Source organism: Manis javanica, chromosome 3 (genome assembly GCF_040802235.1).
Source record: "Manis javanica isolate MJ-LG chromosome 3, MJ_LKY, whole genome shotgun sequence".
Classification (NCBI taxonomy): domain Eukaryota; kingdom Metazoa; phylum Chordata; class Mammalia; order Pholidota; family Manidae; genus Manis; species Manis javanica.
The window spans coordinates 171,064,043-171,083,397 of NC_133158.1; the positions used below are offsets into that span (position 1 = coordinate 171,064,043).

Consider the following 19,355-nt stretch of genomic DNA (forward strand, 5'->3'; position numbering starts at 1 on the left):
TAAAAAAAGAAGTAGTAGAGCAGAGAGCACGAGCCAGTGGGGAAGTTTGCAAGCTCTCTACTCTGGTGGGGAACCTTGTCTCTCCTCTCCTCCCCTGGTCAGGGCATGCTTTTCACTCGAGCAGTTACTGCCACCCGTCAGAGGGGAGAAGGGTCCAGGCTCTGGAGTCAAAGACATAGTTACATTCCACATTCACAGGATGTGTAACCCTGAGCAAGTCATTTAACCTCTGTGTAAGATGGAAAAATAAACTCTACCAAGCAGGGTCATTATGAGAACCAACTTCGCTGAAGACTCTCTAGGCTCAGCCCAGCACCAGGCAGTCAGTAGTGTGTCCTCCCCAGTTCAGTCGAGTGTAGAATTTGGGGGACTTGGAGCACTTCTCAGCTCTCTTCCCACCATATCACTAAGCATGCAGAAAGTAGCTCTAGGGTACCTGGGTGTGTTTGTGTGTGCCATTTCCATCAGCCTAAATTCCCTCATGTGTAAACAGGGTGCCTGCCCTCTTGTGCAGGGCTGTTGTGAAAAACAGGTCTACCTTGTCAGTAATGCCAAACACTAAAGACTCCATCTTCAGCCAACCAAGGCCTCCCGTGACTGGAGCCTTCACGCCCTTCCTTTAACTGGGAAGTTCAACATTCAAATTCAAGGGTTAGTGAGTGCCTGCTGTATGCCAGGCCAGTTCTAGGTCCCAAGAACACCGAGAGCTTATAGAGGACTAGATCATTTAGCCCTGAGAAGTTGTCACCCACCCTCTGCGACAGCACACACAGATTTGGCAGCACCATTAGGGACAAGTGTGCAGTCCATGACATAGGAACAGGCCAAAGGAGACTGGCCCTAGATGTCTAGTCCAGGGGACGGTCCTGTCACCCTAAGGATCTGGGCCCTAACTACAGGATGGGAGGACAGGAGGGTGGGTTCTCAGGATACGCAGTTTCCATCTTGCCCTCTGGCCTCACCCATTCCTCAGGCCAGTGCTAGAGGCCTGCTTCCTGACGCAGCAGGGACACCGTCACAGCTGGTCTCCTTCCTATGCTTAGGGATGTGTCAGGCAACAGCGGGACCCACGCTGCTGCTAATGGAAGGTGGACTTTAGACTCTAGGCAGGCCACAATAGGAGTGCCCTCTGCTGTCTGCTGTTGGCATCACACCTCGGAAGCCCACTCCCTATCCCGCTTTCCGGAAGGGCATCTGAAGTGTTACCACATAGGTCTCCTGATGCTGGAATGCTGGCCATTAATGGTCCCTGAGTTGATTTTAGATCAGAGATGTATGGTTGGGTTTTCACAGTGTTGGTGTATATATGCAGACATATAGTCAGAGGGGGATTTTTCATAAAAATCTGGTTTGCTGGTTTCTCTTGAAAAATCTGAGGTTCTGGCAACAAAAGGCCTGCATGCCCACTTGTCAAGATTTGGCTGGACCTGAGGGGGAACCTCTTCCCTAAGCAGAGCCGACAATCTAGCCCATCCCCTGAAAAAAGCGCTTGAAGGAAGTCTGTACACTTATAGAAAAAAAACTACTATCTCAGGAAAAAGCTGTCCTCTCTTGCAAAATGAAAACATGAGGTCAGCCTGATCAGGACCCACTCTCTGGATCCAGAAACAAACCCAGAATGGTGGGCCGGGGCAGACTGGAAAAACTGCAGCAAGATAATAAAAGGTTTGCATCCTTCATATAAATGGTTATGTTATCAACAAGAAAAGGAAAAGCAACCCAAAAGGAAAGTGGATAAGGCTATTAGGCAATTCACAGCAAAAGAAAATAAATACTACATGTGGAACAGTCAGCCTCAACAAAATTAACAGGACAATTTGATGCTTTCTTAAAACTATCATATTGGCCACAATGAACTAGATTTTTGACACCAGCGAAGGATGGGAAAGTGGACAATTTCAACTAGCCTGTTTGAAAACAATGTGGCAGCACATACCAAAATTTAAGTCCTCAAATATGTGGTAATCAGGACGTTTGCTAGAGCATTACATGTACAATTAAAATTAAAATCAATTTAAATGGGCACTTGTTGGATATTGATTAAACGCATGATGATGGATTCTCCACTAAAATACTGCAGTCATTATGAAGACTGAAGTATATTTTGGTATGCTAATGAAAAAGGCATCAAGGACATGCATACTGTTAGAGTAAAAAACACCTGATATAATAATATGTATTCTTTGATCCATTTATGTTTTTAAAAGACTACACATATGAGAAATTCAGGGCTGATATTCAAAATATTTAACCACAAGTTGGCTCAGGCACTAGCCTATGTGGGAAACTGGACAGCCCTCTGGGGCCAATCTTAACCCTTTAGCAGCTGCATTGCAGCGGTCCTGGGGGAAGAGAGAAGGCAGACAAAATGGCAGGGGGGGATACTTGGAAGGCTTGTGGCCAAGACTTCCTACCAATAGCATGGTTATGTATACAGAGAAAAAGTGAGAGACAGAACCGAATTTGACAGGGGCACAAGAGGCACTTCATCATTTGCCCCATACAATCTCATTGTTTGAAATTCTAAGGATGAGTGTGAGATTTGAAAAAAAAATCCTATAGGGGAAAATACCGGCATGAATGCTTTTGAAAACGTATCATGACATAACCGTGTGGCATAGACCACTACCAGGCCAGAAGGAATCCAGAGTCATCTGGGGTCCTAGGAATCCCACTTACCACTGTTTACTCTTATTACTTGGTTTGGCCTAATCCCCTCCACTATCATCATGTTTTGAAATATTCTTTTCTACTCAACAAACTGCACCTAAGTAGCACATTGTTAATTTATGTGCCACCTTTTATTAACCACAAATATTTTTCTGCCAGGTAAAACTCTCTATAAACAGCCGTCTTGCCAATTAGTTTCAGCCCCAGGCAAGTTTGCTATGGATTCAATGTGACCAAAGAAATTGATAGCAAAACATTCTTTGGGGTGAAAGGGTTTATTTATTACCCGGCTTGTTGTCCAGCAGTAGGTCAAGCACTAGCATCTCTGCCTCCGCCCATTTAGTGCAATAATAGCTTATTGCCTAAAGGTGTGGAAGCGGTATCCTAGCAACAGGCCAGTTACATCATCAGGTTATCTAAGTTCAGTGAGGTTCCTGGCCATAGGAACCCCAACTTCCCCACAACATCAAATTACTAATATCACCACAGTGAATTCATATAATCACAGCCCAGCATTAAAAAATGTGACATTCATGCTGACCTGTTTGGTCCCATGATGAGACAATTCATACAGTTTTTGAAACAATGAAAACATTTCTAACCAAAGCCTTCAAAACCATAGTGGTTGGCAATGTTAATTGGAGAACCATTTGTCATGCATTCTCCAGATGTGGGAAATGGGATCAATGTGTGTGACCCTTCTCCTCCCTGAGAGGGCCCACCCTAAGAACCCTCACCTGTGGAGACAATAAGGAAAGCCGAAAACTAGCAGGGTCTCTGGACACACAACTCAGAACACAGCCCTGGGGAATACCAGCAGGTTTCAAAGTCTTACTTTGGGGGTAATGGTGTCAGATATCTAAGAATCCAGAGCAAGTAGCTGGGAATAAATAAAGGTGGGGAAGAACACATGACTTCTGAATATTTTTAAATTGTCAAAGCAAATGATTCTCAAAGGGAGAAATATCAGAATGAAAGAGGATGGATGCTTGTTCTTTGAAAAAGGATCATAAATTCATAGTTGAAGAAACTATAGCTATTTTTCGTATAAAGCAAACTACCAAAAGGAAAGTACTGGAAAATCTTGTCTGATGAATATCTGTGGTAAAAATATTAATTATCATACCCTCTGGGAAGAGGGGGTGAATTCTTATGTGACCATAAAAGGGGTAGCAGTTTTAAATTTTGAACTTGTAATTGGCTTTTATGAGCCAGTGCAGGTAGAGTGAGGAACAGCAGACACCCTGGAGAGGGGAGGAGACTGTGCCAGGGGGATATGGGCAGTCACTAGGATATAAGATCTAGGGACCTACAATGGACTGAATATTTAAGTCCCCCCAAAATTCATATATGGAAATCCTAACCCCCAATGTGATGAAACTAGTCAGCAGGGCCTTGGGGAGGTAATTAGGTCATGAGGGTGGAGCCCTCATGAATGGGGTTAATTCCTTTGTAAATGGGATGCCAGAGAGCTCCCTTGCCCTTCTGCCATATAAGAATTCAACAAGAAGCGTGCCATCTGCCACCTGGAAGAGGATCCTCACTAGAACCCAAACATGTTGACCTTGGACTTCCAGCCTCTGGAACTGTGAGATAGAAATTTGTTATTGATAAGCCACCCAGTCTGTGGCGCTTTGTTATTGCAGCCGAAATGATTAAGACAGGACCTTGTCTGCTTGATCCAGCTGTCTCTTCAGCACTTGAGTCAGTGCTCAACACACAGAAGGGGCTCAATTAATATTTATTGACTAAATGCATTAATGTATATCAAAATCAGGTTAGAAATCAATTATCTTTCTTTCCCAGTCCATTCTCTAAAAGACCCTGGAACTGATCTTACAGAAATAAATTTAATATGAGCCAAACTATTAGCTGCCTGTCCCATTCTCTTTTCCTCCTTAAGTTTCCAAGCCTCTCTTGCAGCTACAGCCTGGCCAGTGAGATGTAAGGGGAAGTGTTATATGGTACTTGCTGGAAGGCTTCATAAAATAAAAGAGGTACACCTTTCTCCTTCCTTCATCCTTTTGCTTGAAATGCAAACACGATGGGCTGATCAAAAAGACATACGGACCATGGATGGGATACTGGCACTAAGGATGACACTTAGAGAGATGCAAGAATCCTAGGTCCCTCATGACTGCAGTCACCATACCCACCCTGAATTGTCTTGTCTGCCTTCAGACTTCATGTATATGAGAGAGAAATAAATGTCTATATTTTATATACCAATGGTCTTTGGGATTTTTCTATTATAGAGAGACAAAGCTAATCCTAACTGATAGGTGAGCAAGCTCCACACCCCTGGTGAAGTGGAGATGAAGTGAAAGCGTGGCACTCCAGGAAAGGCCAGTTCCGCACCACGTCAGCAACACACAAGGTTTGGCTCTATTTGTTACCTGGCCCTGGCATCCCAGTCACCAGCCCCTCTGGGCATTGAATCAGGTATCTGTAAGTCCTGGGACAGTGCTTACGGTAGAGATTTTCCACCAGTGTGTTGCTCCCTCTGACCACGACCTTCTTGTTATGATTCATGTAGTTCCACAGGTGCAGGGCATAGGAGTAGTTGAAGCTCGGTTCTGGATCCCAGACTTCATAGTAGCGCCTCCACTGTGGATAGGAGATGGGGTAAAATCTGTGGGGATGTAGGAAGGACAAGTTCTGACACCTGAGGTCGCTCACCTCCTGGAAGTCTCTGAGTTTGCACCACAGTCTCAACATCCTTGTCATCAAATTGGGACCCTGGTTGCCCCAAATGTCCGAATTGTAGTGTTCAACAAAGTTTTCCATGCACTCCCACAGGAAAGGGTGGTGGGGCAGGAATCCAAACACCCCATTGCTAGAGTAATGAGAAGACTGTGCAGCCAAGAAGTTCTCCTCAGGGATGGGCCTGATGGAAATGACATCGGTGTCCATGTAGATGCCGCCATACTTCCAGATGATGGCGAGACGGCACGCATCTGAGCTGACGTGGAGCCAGTGTCTCTCGGCACTGGCATTGATCTGCAGGAGCAGGTGAAAATTAGCAGGGAAGAGGGAGGGGTGTCACAGTAGGGGGCCAGGCCCAGGTAGCCCAGCAGGAGGAAGCAAGCTAGCTTCTCAAAAATCTATTTGCCCAAAGCCCAGTTTTGCAAATTTACCAAACTTATCTCCACCCAAAAGAGTTGCCTTTAGGTAAAAAGGTCACTGCAATCAGTATCAACGGGAAGATTTTAGCAGCTTTAAAGATTTCATGAAACTGTTAAAAAAGAAAAATTAAAAGCAGTGGAAAGGTAAAGAAGAAACCCAGAAGGGGTTTCAACATGAACTGGGTGAGTCATTTAAAGCAGGGTGTACATTAGCCACAAATATGACTGTGAAGAAAGAATTCTCTCTAAGTCCTAAAAGTGCCAGAAACTGACCCAAAAAAAACCTAGAAAAATGCAATAGTTCACTACGTGTGCTCTTTGGGAATTGGTAAAAGAATCTTAAAATGCATATGTGCATGCATGCCTTCATTCACTAATTAATTACACTAATAATATTAGGTGAAGGCTTACATGCAATGCGCCAAGCTTTGTCACAGCTGTTAAGCACTTATCAATGAAAGACGAAGTCCCTCCTGGGAAGAGATAGACAGTAAACAAATACAGTTTACTTTTGAACAACACGGGTGAGCGGTGCCAGCCCCCACACACTAGAAAATCCATGTATAATATTTGACTCCCCAAACCTTAACTTAACTACTAATAGCCTGCTGTTGACCAGAAGCCTTACTGAAAAGATAAACAAATTGATTAGCACATACAGTGTATGTCATATCTATCATATACTGTTTGATTACAATAAAGTAACCTAGAGAAAAGAAAATGCTTTTTTTTTCAAATTGTTACAACTCTCCAAAAAATTCTCCAATATATTTATTGAAAAAATTCTGCATGTGAGTGGGTCTGTGCTGTTCAAAACTGGTGTTATTCAAGGATCAATTGTAAATGCACAATAGGTTGGATGTTCAGAAGGACTATGAAGGAAAAAAAGCTAGATGAGCAGGTTCTGAAGGGGGCAGGGGGGGAACACTGCCTTATCTTGGGTTCCAGGAGAAACTTGAATGAAGTGGATGGGTGAACCATGCGGACATTTTGGAAAAGAAGGTTCCAGGCAAAGGGACAGCAAGTGCAAAGGTAGTTAGTTCTACGAGGGCTTTGCTACAAGTGCAAAGGGAAGAGCTCTGTATGCATAAATAGGAAGGAGGCTTTGTGGCCCAGGCAGAATAGGAAGGAGATGAGATCAGAAAACACTGGGATCGGGATGGTGGCAGGTCACATAGGCTGGGGTAGAGACTGAAATTCTTTGGAACAGTTTGGAAGAAAGGAGACATGTAATCTGAGTCAGTCTTAAAAGGGTCACACTCGCTGCTGTGTGGAAAACAGGGGAGGAGTTTGGGGGGGCAGGGGCAGAAGCACAGAGACAATTTAGGAGGCTGTTGAAATAATGCAGGCAAGAGATGAGAGTGCAGGAGGATGATAATGGAGGCAGTGGGAGAAACGGTCAGACCCTGGGCACATGGTAAAGATAATGCCAGTCTGGGTTTTGCTGGATTGGATGTGGAGTGGGGAGAGAGGGGTCAGGGATGACTGCAAATGCTAAAATGGGAGCAAAGCAGGAAACGACTTTGAAAACATATAAAAATAAATCAACATAAATGACAATGTTCCCACATGGAATGCTAAACTTTTGAGTACAGAAAACAAATTAGATTTTTGTAATTGATATACGCTGATTAGAAGATTAAAGGACAACACTTGGCTTTTAACAAAACAAATGTTCTTTAAAATTCCACCTCAAAGCCCAAGGAGAGCAGGCCAAGTAATACCATGCAGAAATCATCACACGAGTTGTCAGTGTCCCATTGATGTATGCAACTACTGAAAACCTCATAAATAATAAGAGCTAAATTTATCAAAACTGTGTCCCAAGCTCTTTATAATCTACACAAAACCTCAAAGAGCAGTATTGTAATTATTCCCATTTTTCAAGTACAAAACTGAAAGGACAGAAAAGTTCAGTAATCTGTCCAAGGTAAGAGGCAGAGGTTGGGTTTGAACCCAGGCAGCCTGGCTCCAGAGATCCATCCATTCAAAAGAATCAAGGGTTTGGTAAAAATAAGTAAAGGTGATTATTTGGTAAATTGATTATTGTCAGTGAACAGACCCAGAAACTCAAGACATCAGAAGCCACACGGAACCAGAGGAGGAAGAAGCCTGCTCTGATGTGGGCATTGCACAGACAACAACCTAAAACTCAAGAAACCCCTGATGCACCGGAAAGGGGCTTAGGCCTCTGGCTGCTCATCCCTTTCCGCCCCCACTACTCATCCCTGGGCATCTTCAAGGCCTGCACTTGCCAGTCCACACAGCATACCCAGTGGCCACTAGCAGGCGATGGCACATTGGGTCACCTCTGCAAGCTGGCCCCTGGCAATCCTGAGGTGTCTAACAAAGGCAGAGCGCGCCTCAGCCAGGCATCCCTGGGGTATCTTGCCGTGACCACCGTAGGCGCATGGCCTGGTAGGGTGCCCTACCGGCTCATCTGGGGCTCTGCATCCCAGGCCCACCTTAGTCCTGAAACCGAACACAGGAACAGTGAGGTATGCAGCTCAGACTGTGCTCCAAGGAACATGAGCTCCAAGAAAAGATCTATGTCAGAACTGAAAGAGGGTCCATGCCCAATTAAGTTTAGGAAATGCTGTGTTAACTCAAATTAAAGTTTCCACAGTTCAGAACAACATCGAGCCTTTCATCTCCTCATCCACAGGGATTACTCTGTGAGAAAAAGCTGTAGCACACAGTGTCATCCAAAACAATTTGAGTAAAGTACTTTAGGTAATGTTACTCTAGCGCTGGCGTGGGGACAGTAGGCCTGGAGCTAGCAGACCGCCTGCCCTGGTACAGTCCTGGAGCACCCGCTAGCAGGCTAGCACTGAAAAGACACAGGAACCTAGCCAGTGTGTCGCCCCACTGGGTCCCTCTCCTCTGCCAGTGCCTGTCTCCCGGCCCACAGCCTGCCGGGACACTGCCCAGCTGTGCTGCCTGTCACCTGTTGGTTAGGACCTCTGAGCTGACAACTGCAGATAAAATCTCAGTCTGGTGAGTCACTCCACCTTCGCCTGACAGGTCCCAGTCTGAGACTTTCAGGCTTTTCAGGAGAAGAGATGGGCACACTGGGATCTAGAAGTCACATGGGGCCAAGAGTCACACTGATCACTGCCCCTCTCATAAATACTCGGGCCTGTCCGGAAAATGTCTCCAGCTGACAGCAACCAAGCACAAGTGTGTTCTCCACCCAGGACAGCCCGCCCAACCCCAGGTGAATGAGTCAGGACGGAACACAAGTTTTCCTTTTGTATATGTAACTATCCTTGTTGGTGGAATAATGGCCACTCAAGCACATCAGGCCCTAAGTCCTGGAACCTGGAACCATGACCTCATATGGGAAAGGAGTCTTTGCAGAAATCATTACATTAAGGATCTTAAGATGGAGAGATTATCCTGGATTTTCCTGGTGGGCCCTAAATGCGATCACAAGTGTCAGTTCCAGAGAGGGGGAGGGAGAGTTTACACACACACACACAGAGGAAAGGGGGATGGTGGATGGAGGCAGAGACTGCAGGGACTGGCTTCTAGGAGGGGATTCTCCCTGGAGCCCCCCAGGAACAAGGCCCACCAGCACCTGCCTTGCCCATTAACACCGGTGGGGTTTCTGGTCTCCGTGACTGTAAGAGAATGAATTTATCTTGTTTCAGGTCACCAGCTTTGCGGTTATCCACTGCAGCAGCCATAGGCAACTGACACAGTACAACTAACACAAGGGACTCAGTGTTGCCTCTGGGTCTGCAAATCCTCAGTATTTAACATCTGGCCCTTTACAGAGAAAAAGGTTGCTGACATTTAGTTAAGCCTGTGGTTGGAACTTAGATTGGACATTGTATGGTAAACAAATTATACTACTTTGATGACAATTTTTAAATTACTTTTTTTAAAATAATTTTATTTATAAATTAACATTCTCATCACTAAATTCACTCATAACATAATCATACTTAAACATCTACTTTTACTGTGTGTTGTGTATTTTCTTCAGGTCTGAATTTCTTCCACATAGATATGGGGAGTTTTGAAGAGCTAAAATAATTATAATGACATTATAATGTAGGAATATTTAATCCTCATTGAGTTGTAGCCTATATATGATGCCATAGCTAAAACCTGCAGAATGGAATCATTGAGTGGTTGTACTATCATTTCTGTAAGCATTACCTGGTTGTGGGTTCTCATGAGGGAGCTGTTTAATTGAAATACTATTTCTTTTTTATGCTATGTTACTGAGATGGAGATTACAAAATTCCCAAGAGCTCCAGGGCTTTCTTGATCATATCTTAATAATAATCCAATCTCACATAGCATGCCACCTGATCTTTCATGAATTTTCTATTTATATCATTTTAAAGTTAAATATTACCTAGTTTCTCCTTCTGGTGCTAAAGTTTCACATAGATGGATTTAAAACTGTCAGTAAAAAATAAGTAGTCTGTATACCTAGAGAAGATACAGAAACTCATTAGTTAAGAATAGTCTCAAAGTAACCTAGATCATAAGAAGTAAGGCTGGAAGCAAATGACCCCAGGGGAAAGATCAGCCTTGCCTAAGTCTCCTTTTTATTTGAACCACGACTTGATGCTGATGCCAGAGGAAAAGGCCAGGCAAGGGTCAAAGGATCTGGGCTCTAGTCCTGTCTTTGACAGTGAGTCCTTACCCTCAGTTTACTCATCTATGAAGTGAGTAGATGGCCCCCATATTCTGTGGTCCCTCCCAAAACTGACATTCTAAGATTCTCTGAAAACTTACTTGAGAGTACCATGAACGCAAAGGCGTGTCTTCAAACAGCCTTTCCATATCCAGAGGGAAGAGGAAAACATTGTCTATTGCTGAGAGAAGGGAGAGGGCTCGGTAGGTGGAGTTGGTGGGCAGCTGTGCGGAATTGTTGAGACCCTTCATAAACAACACCACAGGCTGCTCTGGATAAATCTTGGCAGCAGACTCCACAGCACAGGAGACCAGGGGCGATGGCTCCATTCTCTCTGAGGTCTCCAGGAACACGATGCTGCGCCCATGGCTCAGGAGGGCTTCCAGCCCCTGCTGGGACTTGTAGGGAGGCAGGCAGGAGAAGAGGCAGGTGGACTTCAGGGTGAGCTGGTAGAAGAAGACACAAGCAAGCAGCAGGATGACCGACAGGGAGAGCTGGAGCTCCTTCAGCATGTCTACTTCTCCCTCCCGGCCTGCTCCTTAAATCAACACAATTAATGAAAAATTAGATCCACAAAACCTGATAAAAGATGGCACACTAGAAAATGGAACCTGAATACTTCTTAACTAAGATTTTTTAAATCCTAAATAAAATCTGATCAAGTCGAGTCCAGCAATATTAAAAAGAAAAATACATTAACTAAGGCTCATGTAAGGAATTTAAGGATGATTTGAAAGAAGAAAATAATTCATTAATAGGTAAACTATAAATGAAATGCAATACCTTAACAGATTAAAGAATAAAAGCTATTTGATCATTTTGCTCAAAAGATGAGAAGAACATGTCACATTCATTCATGATATTTAAAAAGCACATGGAAAGTTTCTTAAGCTCACAAACAATGTCTACGAGAACACAGAGCAATCATCATACTTAACAGGAAGCTTTCAAAACATCCCCATTAAGGACCAGGAATGTGATCCATTCTCACTGTTCCCATCCAATATCATTGTGCTACATCTAACCACCACAGTAAAACAAGAGCAGAGAATGTCTAATATATACCAAAAAGGAAGAGGAAAAGTATCATTAGTTGTAGAAAATAGGATTGCCTACCTAGAAAATCCAAGAGAATTTACTGAAAAACTAATAGAATTAAGAAGAAAATTAACCTAAGGAAGCAAACTGAAGGTTAGACTTGAATAACTTTCCAAGATCCCAATTAGCAGAGCCATGACCCTAACCTGGGTCTACCTGCCAACAAAGCCCCAGCCCTGAGCCATTCCCAGCCATGCCTCCCTCTCCATAAATATTAGCTCTAACTCTACCTAACTGCAGAAGAGCAGAGATCTCAGTTCGTTGGCCGTCTAGTTTTCACATTACATACAACTCTTCTAGAAAATACAAAACCAATGAATCAGAGCTTACCTTCTAGCCAGAGACTTGCAGCCTGCCAATATCTGAGACCTTAGCAATGACGACAAGCTTTTCCCACTACCTGATAAATCACCACCTAATCTTCCATTTCAATAACTGAGGGAAGGAAATCATTGGCAGATGGCCACAAAACACAAGAAGTTCTCAAGAAGCTCCTCCCTTTACTAAGTTACCCCACAGAGACTTGTGGGAAATAAGGAATTCACATAAATTTTTAGGTGACTTACACACTAGGACTCCCTGTGGGTCCATCAGGAGGGTTCACCTGGAGAAAGCTGTGTCATGGCATAGCCCTGGGGCCAACAGGTCATGCGCCTCAGCAGTGCAGCTTCGATCCAAATCATGGGCAGAGACTTGGGAAAATGTCTTCATCAGATTATCCTGTAAATTCACCCAAACTGTGCAAAAACTGTTTGATTAAAATAAAAGAAAATCCAAATAAGCAATGGACAAAACCTAGTCTGGGGGCCTGGCAATCTGGAACAAGAATCGGTTCCCCAATTTCAGTTACTATGGTTTCAGAAGGGTCCTTTTGCCCTGAGGTCCTCCATAGTGGTGAATCGGCTTCCTCCCGGACTCCCCAGGTCAGCTTCATTGCCCTCCACTGAGGCGGCAGTCCCCACATCTCCCAAGATAGTGTTACTCTCCTGTGGGCTGTTCCCCATTGGCCTGAGGCTTAGTGATCCTCCTTGGAGCCACCTTCCGCTCAGGAAGTCATACATCTCTGGTCCAGAGCCTTCTCTCAGGCATGAACAGGTATCCACTGTTCACCCTGGGTGGTCTGGTGTGAACACAGGTCCCCTCCTGAGCAGACTCTGGATGGACACACAGGTCCTACGTCATGGGAGACAGAGCTGCCCCACTCACCTTTGTGCCCAAGGCTCCCATAACAGCTCCTTGAGTCTCTACACTCATCTCTTCCTTTTGGAGCTGAATTCCTTCTCTGGACCTCACCAACTCTAGGCTCAGTGAGCCTTGGCACCTTTCCAAAGTTCCCTGGCATTGTATAGATGGGTAATTCTTTCCTTGTGGAGGGGAGGGAGAGCAGAGTTCCTAGAGTCACATCCCAGGGAGGTCACACACCCTAGTGCCTTCCAACCACTTGCAGAACCTTGCAACTGAGGCAGAGAGCAAAGAAGTAGCTGGTGGGTGGTCTTTGTTACAGGGATGACAGTGAGCACTACTGATGCAGTGAAATCCTAAACACAAGAACCAAGAACCAAGAACAGGGTGTGATGGAGAAGGCACTGAGCTTGGAGCCATGCCTCTACCCACCACAGGCTGAGGACACCAGGACAAGCCTCTACACTGCCCAGAGCCTCAGCTCCCCTGTGCTGGGTGGACAGTGACTGACCTCAGGGTTATCACAAGGAGGAAAGGCCTCTGTAAGCCACAGAAGCACCTCACACTGCCCACCGAGGAAAAGAGGGGAAAACCAGAATACTATTGTAGTAGTATTTGGGCTCCCTGATGACAAACATTAAGTTGTTGTTTTCAGATGAATGACATCTATTTTCCTAGGACCCAGTAAGAAGGAAATCTCAGCCCTGTGTGAGAGTTGATGCGATGCTGCCAAAACCAGCAGTCAGTCACGGTTCCTGGGGCCTTTTCAGGACCTCACAGCCCCATATCCCCCCCCAGGCCTTTCCGAGCGGGCCTCCCAACAGGAACTCCCCAGGACCCCAGACCCACCCTTCAGCTTTCCCTGAGTGAGAGCAGCACGGCCTGCCCTCTCCCCTGCCCGCCTTTCTGCCTGTGTGGGCAGGTGCCATGGCATCAGCATCTCACCTGGACCCTATGGGTCCTTCGAGGCCCCAACGATGGGCCTCAGGAAACCCTGCATGCTGGAGCCACGGCAACACTACTCCCTTTATCCCAGGTGCCACTTATCCATAGCTTCTACCCATCACCCACAGAACATCCCTGCCCTTTGACCCTCTGTGACATTACCTCTGTTCAAAATCCCTCTAAATGTCTTCACCACGTTATCTCAGGCCTTCTCCAACAAGCTAAGCAACCACTAGATACCCCAAGTTAGATAAATCTGAGTAGAAGTGTGTGAAGAGCTATTTATCTGTGACCAATGGGTGGGTCTGAATACCCAGATGACAGTCCCATATGCATCCAGATATCACTACTTTCCTAGGAGTCTCTGCCTCCCATGAGAGGGTTCTTACATTGTCCGCTATGGAGTAAGCCAGACCTGGCCAGTCCACTGGGCAGTGGGGCCTGGGGGATTGCGGCTGAGTGATGAGAAGTGTGGGTTGCTGTAGCCCCAAATAAATGAACGGGGTGGGGAGATACTGAATCCAGTGTTCCTTCTGTTTTATGGTCCTATTCTTTGGATGTTTGGAAGTAGTGCAAAGAAAAGGCAGTACAGGGGAGACAAACACAGCAGCAGAGCAGAGATTTCCCCAACCCTGCACCACTGATAACCACAACTGGAAATAGTTCAGGGCTGGGGACTGAACTCCCTCTGCTATAAAGGACCCACTGTATCGAGAAGGAAAAGAAAGAAATTTTTCACAATGCATGTTTGCTGAACTGAATTACACACAAAAACCGCACTGCTTAATTCCGTTGCTTCTTTGAACCCTGATTTACTGCAAGAAGGAAATGTTCAAACCAACAATGCTTGTTCCATTTACCTTGGAGCCTGTAGAACCAGAGTTCCGGTTTTTAACATATTTGTTAAGCAAGTGAGACTGATAAACGTGTCAAAGCATTCAGTTATTAACAGGGAAAAACCAATACCCAGAACAATATCTTATTGACATTGCCAATTCTTTAACCAGAGTTCTGAACAGGGACTGCAATGTTGGGTTTATGTGAATATCAAGAAAATAGCTAGACAGAGGCTGAGTGAGAAATAATCCATAGCCTAACCTCTGGGAACCCATGGGCGAATAATTGAAGCATATTGAGGTGTGACATTGTTAACACTAAGACTTGGGGAAAAAACTTTCATTAGAAATCAGGGGGTTCACATGCCAGAATAAAATCACATTGTCCCAAGGCAATACTTTAAACTGTTCTGCATTTCTAAGAAAACGGTTCTAGCCCTGCGTTGCTGGAGGCACTGCTCTTCTGTTCTCCACTCAGCCACACCATGCTCCTGCTTAGGAAACCTGACGCAGTTGTCAAGAAGGTGTTTCTGGGTTTGTTCTGGAATTGTACTGACACATGAAATTTCACCCCTTTTAAAATGTACTTGCAGATAAAAAAAAGGGATGGAGGATAAGGACAGTGAGATAAGGAAAAAGTAGTCCTCGGTGAAGCAGTTAAGTCCCAAATACCACTCTTTCAGCCTAAAGAACAGGGTCTGTAAAAAGTCTACAGAAAACAGTGGAACCAGTTGGAGAATGGAGAGCTGGCTGAAGGTGCTTTGCTATTACTTTCTGTAAGTTAGTGTTTAGTTTCTTCTTCCTATCAGGAATGGGGAACATCTTGGAGCCATCTAGGCCAAGAATCCACATGTTATGGGAACTTTGTAAACACGAGCAGCCGTTACAATGAGCACCTCCTAATAAAGCGGAAAAAAACTGTTACTACTAAATGATTGTGTCCCCCCAACACACACTCACCCCCACCACCAAAATTCATACAGTAATCCCAACCCCTCAGTGTGATGGTATCGGAGGTGGGGCCTCTGGGAGGTGATTGGATTTAGATGGAGTCATGAGGGTGGGATCTTTATTAGAAGAGGCAGACCAAGATCTCCCTCCATGAACACGCACCAGGGAACGGCCATATGAGGACACAGCCAGTGGAGCTGTCTGCAAACCAGGACGAGGGGCCTCACCAGAAACCCACTCTGCGCTTTGACCTTGGACTTCCAGCCTCCAGAACTGTTATTTTGTTATAGGAGCCTGAGATGACGAAGACAGAAGCCCCATGGTAGGCTACGTGTCTCTGATCTCTTGCCACATGTTTTCATGAGAATCTGCCTCTGAGCCATGGGGGTGGTTGGAGCTCCTCTTAAGATGTGGTGAACTGGGACCAGGCCTTCGTTGATCACCCACCCAAGGACAACTTCATCAGCAACAGGAACCTGTACAGGCTGAACTGCCGCCCTGGCCTGGGGCCGCTGCCTGCCCACCTTGGCCCTTCACAGCCCTTCTTCTGTCCTCTTGTGCCTTTTCTCCCTAACAGAGGTGTCCGGTCTCCTAATCTCCGTGCCTGACAGTCACCGTGCTCCCAGTACCCAGGTTCGAAATCATGGCATCATTCTTAGCTCTTCTCCCTCCCTACGCCCCTCACATACAAGTTATGTTAGTTACGCTCCTCTCAGAAGGAGACCCCAGACGAGATTAACTGTGCAAGGATTTATTAGGGGAAATGCCTGTGTGAGAGAAAAGAGAGGAGCTGTGTAAGGCTGGGACATCTGTCAACTCCCAGGGCAAATCGGAGAGAAGCCGGGGCAGAAGAGTCCTGCACCTGCGCCGCCCCATCTAAGGAAGGGTTGGGGCCTCAGTGAGTCCTCAAACCAGCTGGCCACCGGGGGTCTTGGGACTCCCAGGAGGGGCCTCAGCGTTCTCGCCACACAGTCGATGCTGGGAGAAGCCCGTGAGGGGCGTGGCCTTGGTGTATTTCACGGAGGGCCTTCGGTCAGTTGTGCTCCTTCTGGTTGGGGGTTCATGAGGCACATTATCACGGCTACTGCCGTGCACCTCGTGAGCTACAGATCTGCTTGTCTGCACGGGTTGGGGAGCAGTGCCTCCATGGTTCCCATGGGCCTTTTCCTGAGGAGAAACTAATAGGAAGGGTGTTAGGCAGATGAAGTAAAGTCCCGGTCATTGTAGTTGATCTCAGGGCTGCAATTCATCCACTCCCTCCTCCCTTATCCACTCTGAACGCCCCTCATCCTCAGAGGTCATCTCATCAGGTGTGGGCAGCTAACAGGCTGTGCAGCTTATCACCCTGAAGTGCCTGAACCCTTCAGAGTCATGCCCTTTCCCAGTTCACAGCTGCTGCCCATGTCTGCTCACAGTTGTTGGGGTAGGGGAGCCCCAGGAGGCCCCCAAATGCATCCCTGAGGTTCCACCCACTGCTTTTGTTAAAGCAGTCTGACCTCTTGCTGCTGATCAGTCAATTACCTCCACCAGAGGAACCGGGCCCTTTACTTGCGGGTCCCCGGGCAAAATAAATCCAACATGCCCTGCAGCAGTTTGCAATTCAATGAGACCTTGCAGTGTCACTTGGCAAGAATCTGCTCTGTTTGGGATCAGAACCTCCAACACTGAACAGCTCAGAGTTGCAGGAACAGAAGCATAAAATCCTCCGATTAGGCATTAGGAGTGGTGGTCAGTGGGGCCACACCTATTTACAAACCTTGATTTCTGGATCCCTGTACTCTTCCTATTTGGGAACAGAGCACCACGTACAGCTCTCTGAATTGATATAAATATACTGTATCCTGAAGCATGGCACCCCTATTCTTTCCAAGTCTTCTCTAAGCTAGCATGCCAGCTGCTCCTTGAGAAGGCCGCTCCAGAAAGCTGCCTCTGGATGGGGCGTACGTGACAAAACCAGCAGGTTCCATGCTCATGGGGCTGCTCCTGTACCTCCGCTCACTGTGCAGTGAGTCTCAGGGTCAAATGCTTTCCTATGTGAGATCCTATGCCTGTGATGCAAGCACCTGATACCCCAGAGTGTTGTGGCTGAGGTTTTGCAGGCAGGAAAGGCAAACTCATACCTGGAATATTCATTCCTGGGGGATGAACCAGTGGCTTTTCCAATGGAAGGGGCCTGATGTGCTCAACCAACCGGGTGCCAAGTAGCCATTGGTCTCCTCAAGAAGTAGTGCCCTATCAAGGACACAGCGTTGGTCTCTGTTGCTGACAAGTTGGATATTCAGAAGCAGCAGTATCTAGATTGATTCTCAGGACGTGGACCAAAACGTCCTCTCTCTTTGCCACCATAGCCATTCCACTCATGTACGTGTCATGCCAGTTCTGGGCTGGTGACCAATTGCTATACTGTCAGAAGTACACTGACGTTCCTGTGAGGTGTTCCCCTGTTACTTTCACTTGCACTGCAATGATAACTAATGATGTTGAGCATCTCTTCGCCTATACATTAGCTGTTTGTTTTCCTCTTCTGTGAATTGCTTTTCCATGCACATTGCTTGTTTTTCTATTGTGTTCTCTACCATCTTCTTATAAATCTACAAAAACCTCATAGAATTGAGATAATAATCTCAGGTTAATTTTAATTTTTTTTTATTAAGGTATTATTGACATACATTCTTATGAATGTTTCACATGAAAAAACAATGTGGTTACTACATTTACCCATATTATCATGTCCCCACCCATACCCCAATGCAGTTACTGTCTATCAGTGTAGTAAGATGCCACAGATTCACTTTTTGCCTTCTCTGTGCTACACTGTTTTCCCCGTGATCCCCCACACCATGTGTACTAAACATAATACCCCTCCATCCCCTTCTCCCTCCCTCCCCACCCACCCTCCCACACCCCTCCCCTTTGGTAACAACTAATCCCTTCTTGGAGCTCTGAGTCTGCTGCTATTTTGTTCCTTCAGTTTTGCTTCATTGTTATACTCCACAAATGAGGGAAATAATTTGGCATTTGTCTTTCTCTGCCTGGCTTATTTCACTGAGCATAATATCCTCCAGCTCCATCCATGTTGTTGCAAATGGTAGGATTTGTTTATTTCTTATGGCTGAATAGGATTCCATTGTGTATATGTACCACTTGTTCTTTATTCATTCATCTACTGATGGACACTTAGGTTACTCCCATATCTTGGCTGTTGTAAACAGTGCTGGAATAAACAGGGGTGCATATGTCTTTGAGTCTGAGCAGTTGTATTCTTTGGGTAAATTCCAAGGAGTGGCATTCCCAGGTCAAATGGTATTTCAATTTTTAGTTGTTTGAGGAACCCCAATATTGCTTTCTACTATGGTTGAACTAGCTCACATTCTTACCAGCTGTGTAGGAGGGTTCCCCTTTCCCTGCGTCCTTGCCCGCATTTGTTGTTCTTAGTCTTTTCGATGCTGTCCATCCTTACTGGTATGAGGTGATATCTCATTGTGGTTTTAATTTGCATTTCCCTGATGATTAGTGATGTGGAACATTTTTTCGTGTGTTTGTTGGCCATCTGAATTTCTTCTTTGGAGAATTGTCTGTTCATATCCTCTGACCATTTTTAATAGAGTTATTTGCTTTTTGGGTACTGAGGTGTGTGAGTTCTCTAGATAATTTTGATGTTAACCCCTTGTCGGATATGTCATTTACGAATTTATTCTCCCATACTGTAGGATGCCTTTGTGTTCTGTTGATGGTGTCATTTGTCGTAGAGAAACTTTCTGGCTTGATGTAGTCCCATGTGTTCATTTTTGCTTTTGTTTCCCTTGCTCGAGGAGATGCGTTCAGGAAGAAGTTGCTCATGCTTATATTCAGGAGATTTTTGCCTATGCTGTCTTCTAAGAGTTTTATAGTTTC

At 45.5% G+C, this 19,355-nt stretch overlaps 1 protein-coding gene across 3 annotated transcripts; it reads right to left on the reverse strand.

Moving 5' to 3' along the window:
* Positions 1–3,728: 3,728 nt before the first annotated feature.
* Positions 3,729–11,839, reverse strand: LOC140848509 (alpha-1,4-N-acetylglucosaminyltransferase-like). 3 transcript variants are annotated; one of them, XM_073232392.1, is made up of 3 exons: positions 11,778–11,839; positions 10,551–10,895; positions 3,729–5,670 (listed from the first exon to the last, which is right to left on the reverse strand). In XM_073232392.1, exons 2-3 carry the CDS (start codon positions 10,776–10,778, stop codon positions 5,056–5,058), a joined length of 843 nt encoding a protein of 280 aa, XP_073088493.1. In that variant the 5' UTR covers positions 10,779–10,895; positions 11,778–11,839; the 3' UTR covers positions 3,729–5,055. The 3 variants fall into 3 exon arrangements, with proteins under 3 accessions (XP_073088493.1, XP_073088492.1, XP_073088494.1); XM_073232391.1 differs by having other exon boundaries at positions 10,551–10,987; positions 11,778–11,834; XM_073232393.1 differs by lacking the exon at positions 11,778–11,839 and adding an exon at positions 11,566–11,734.
* Positions 11,840–19,355: the final 7,516 nt, after the last annotated feature.

Bases quoted from the DNA above. Each gene is read 5' to 3' on its own strand.
- LOC140848509 (XM_073232391.1), bottom strand. From the start codon at position 10,961: ATGCTGAAGGAGCTCCAGCTCTCCCTGTCGGTCATCCTGCTGCTTGCT. The intron at 5,671-10,550 runs GTAAGTTTTCAG...CTGCTCCTGCAG, and splicing joins TGCGTTCATGGTACTCTCAA to ATCAATGCCAGTGCCGAGAG.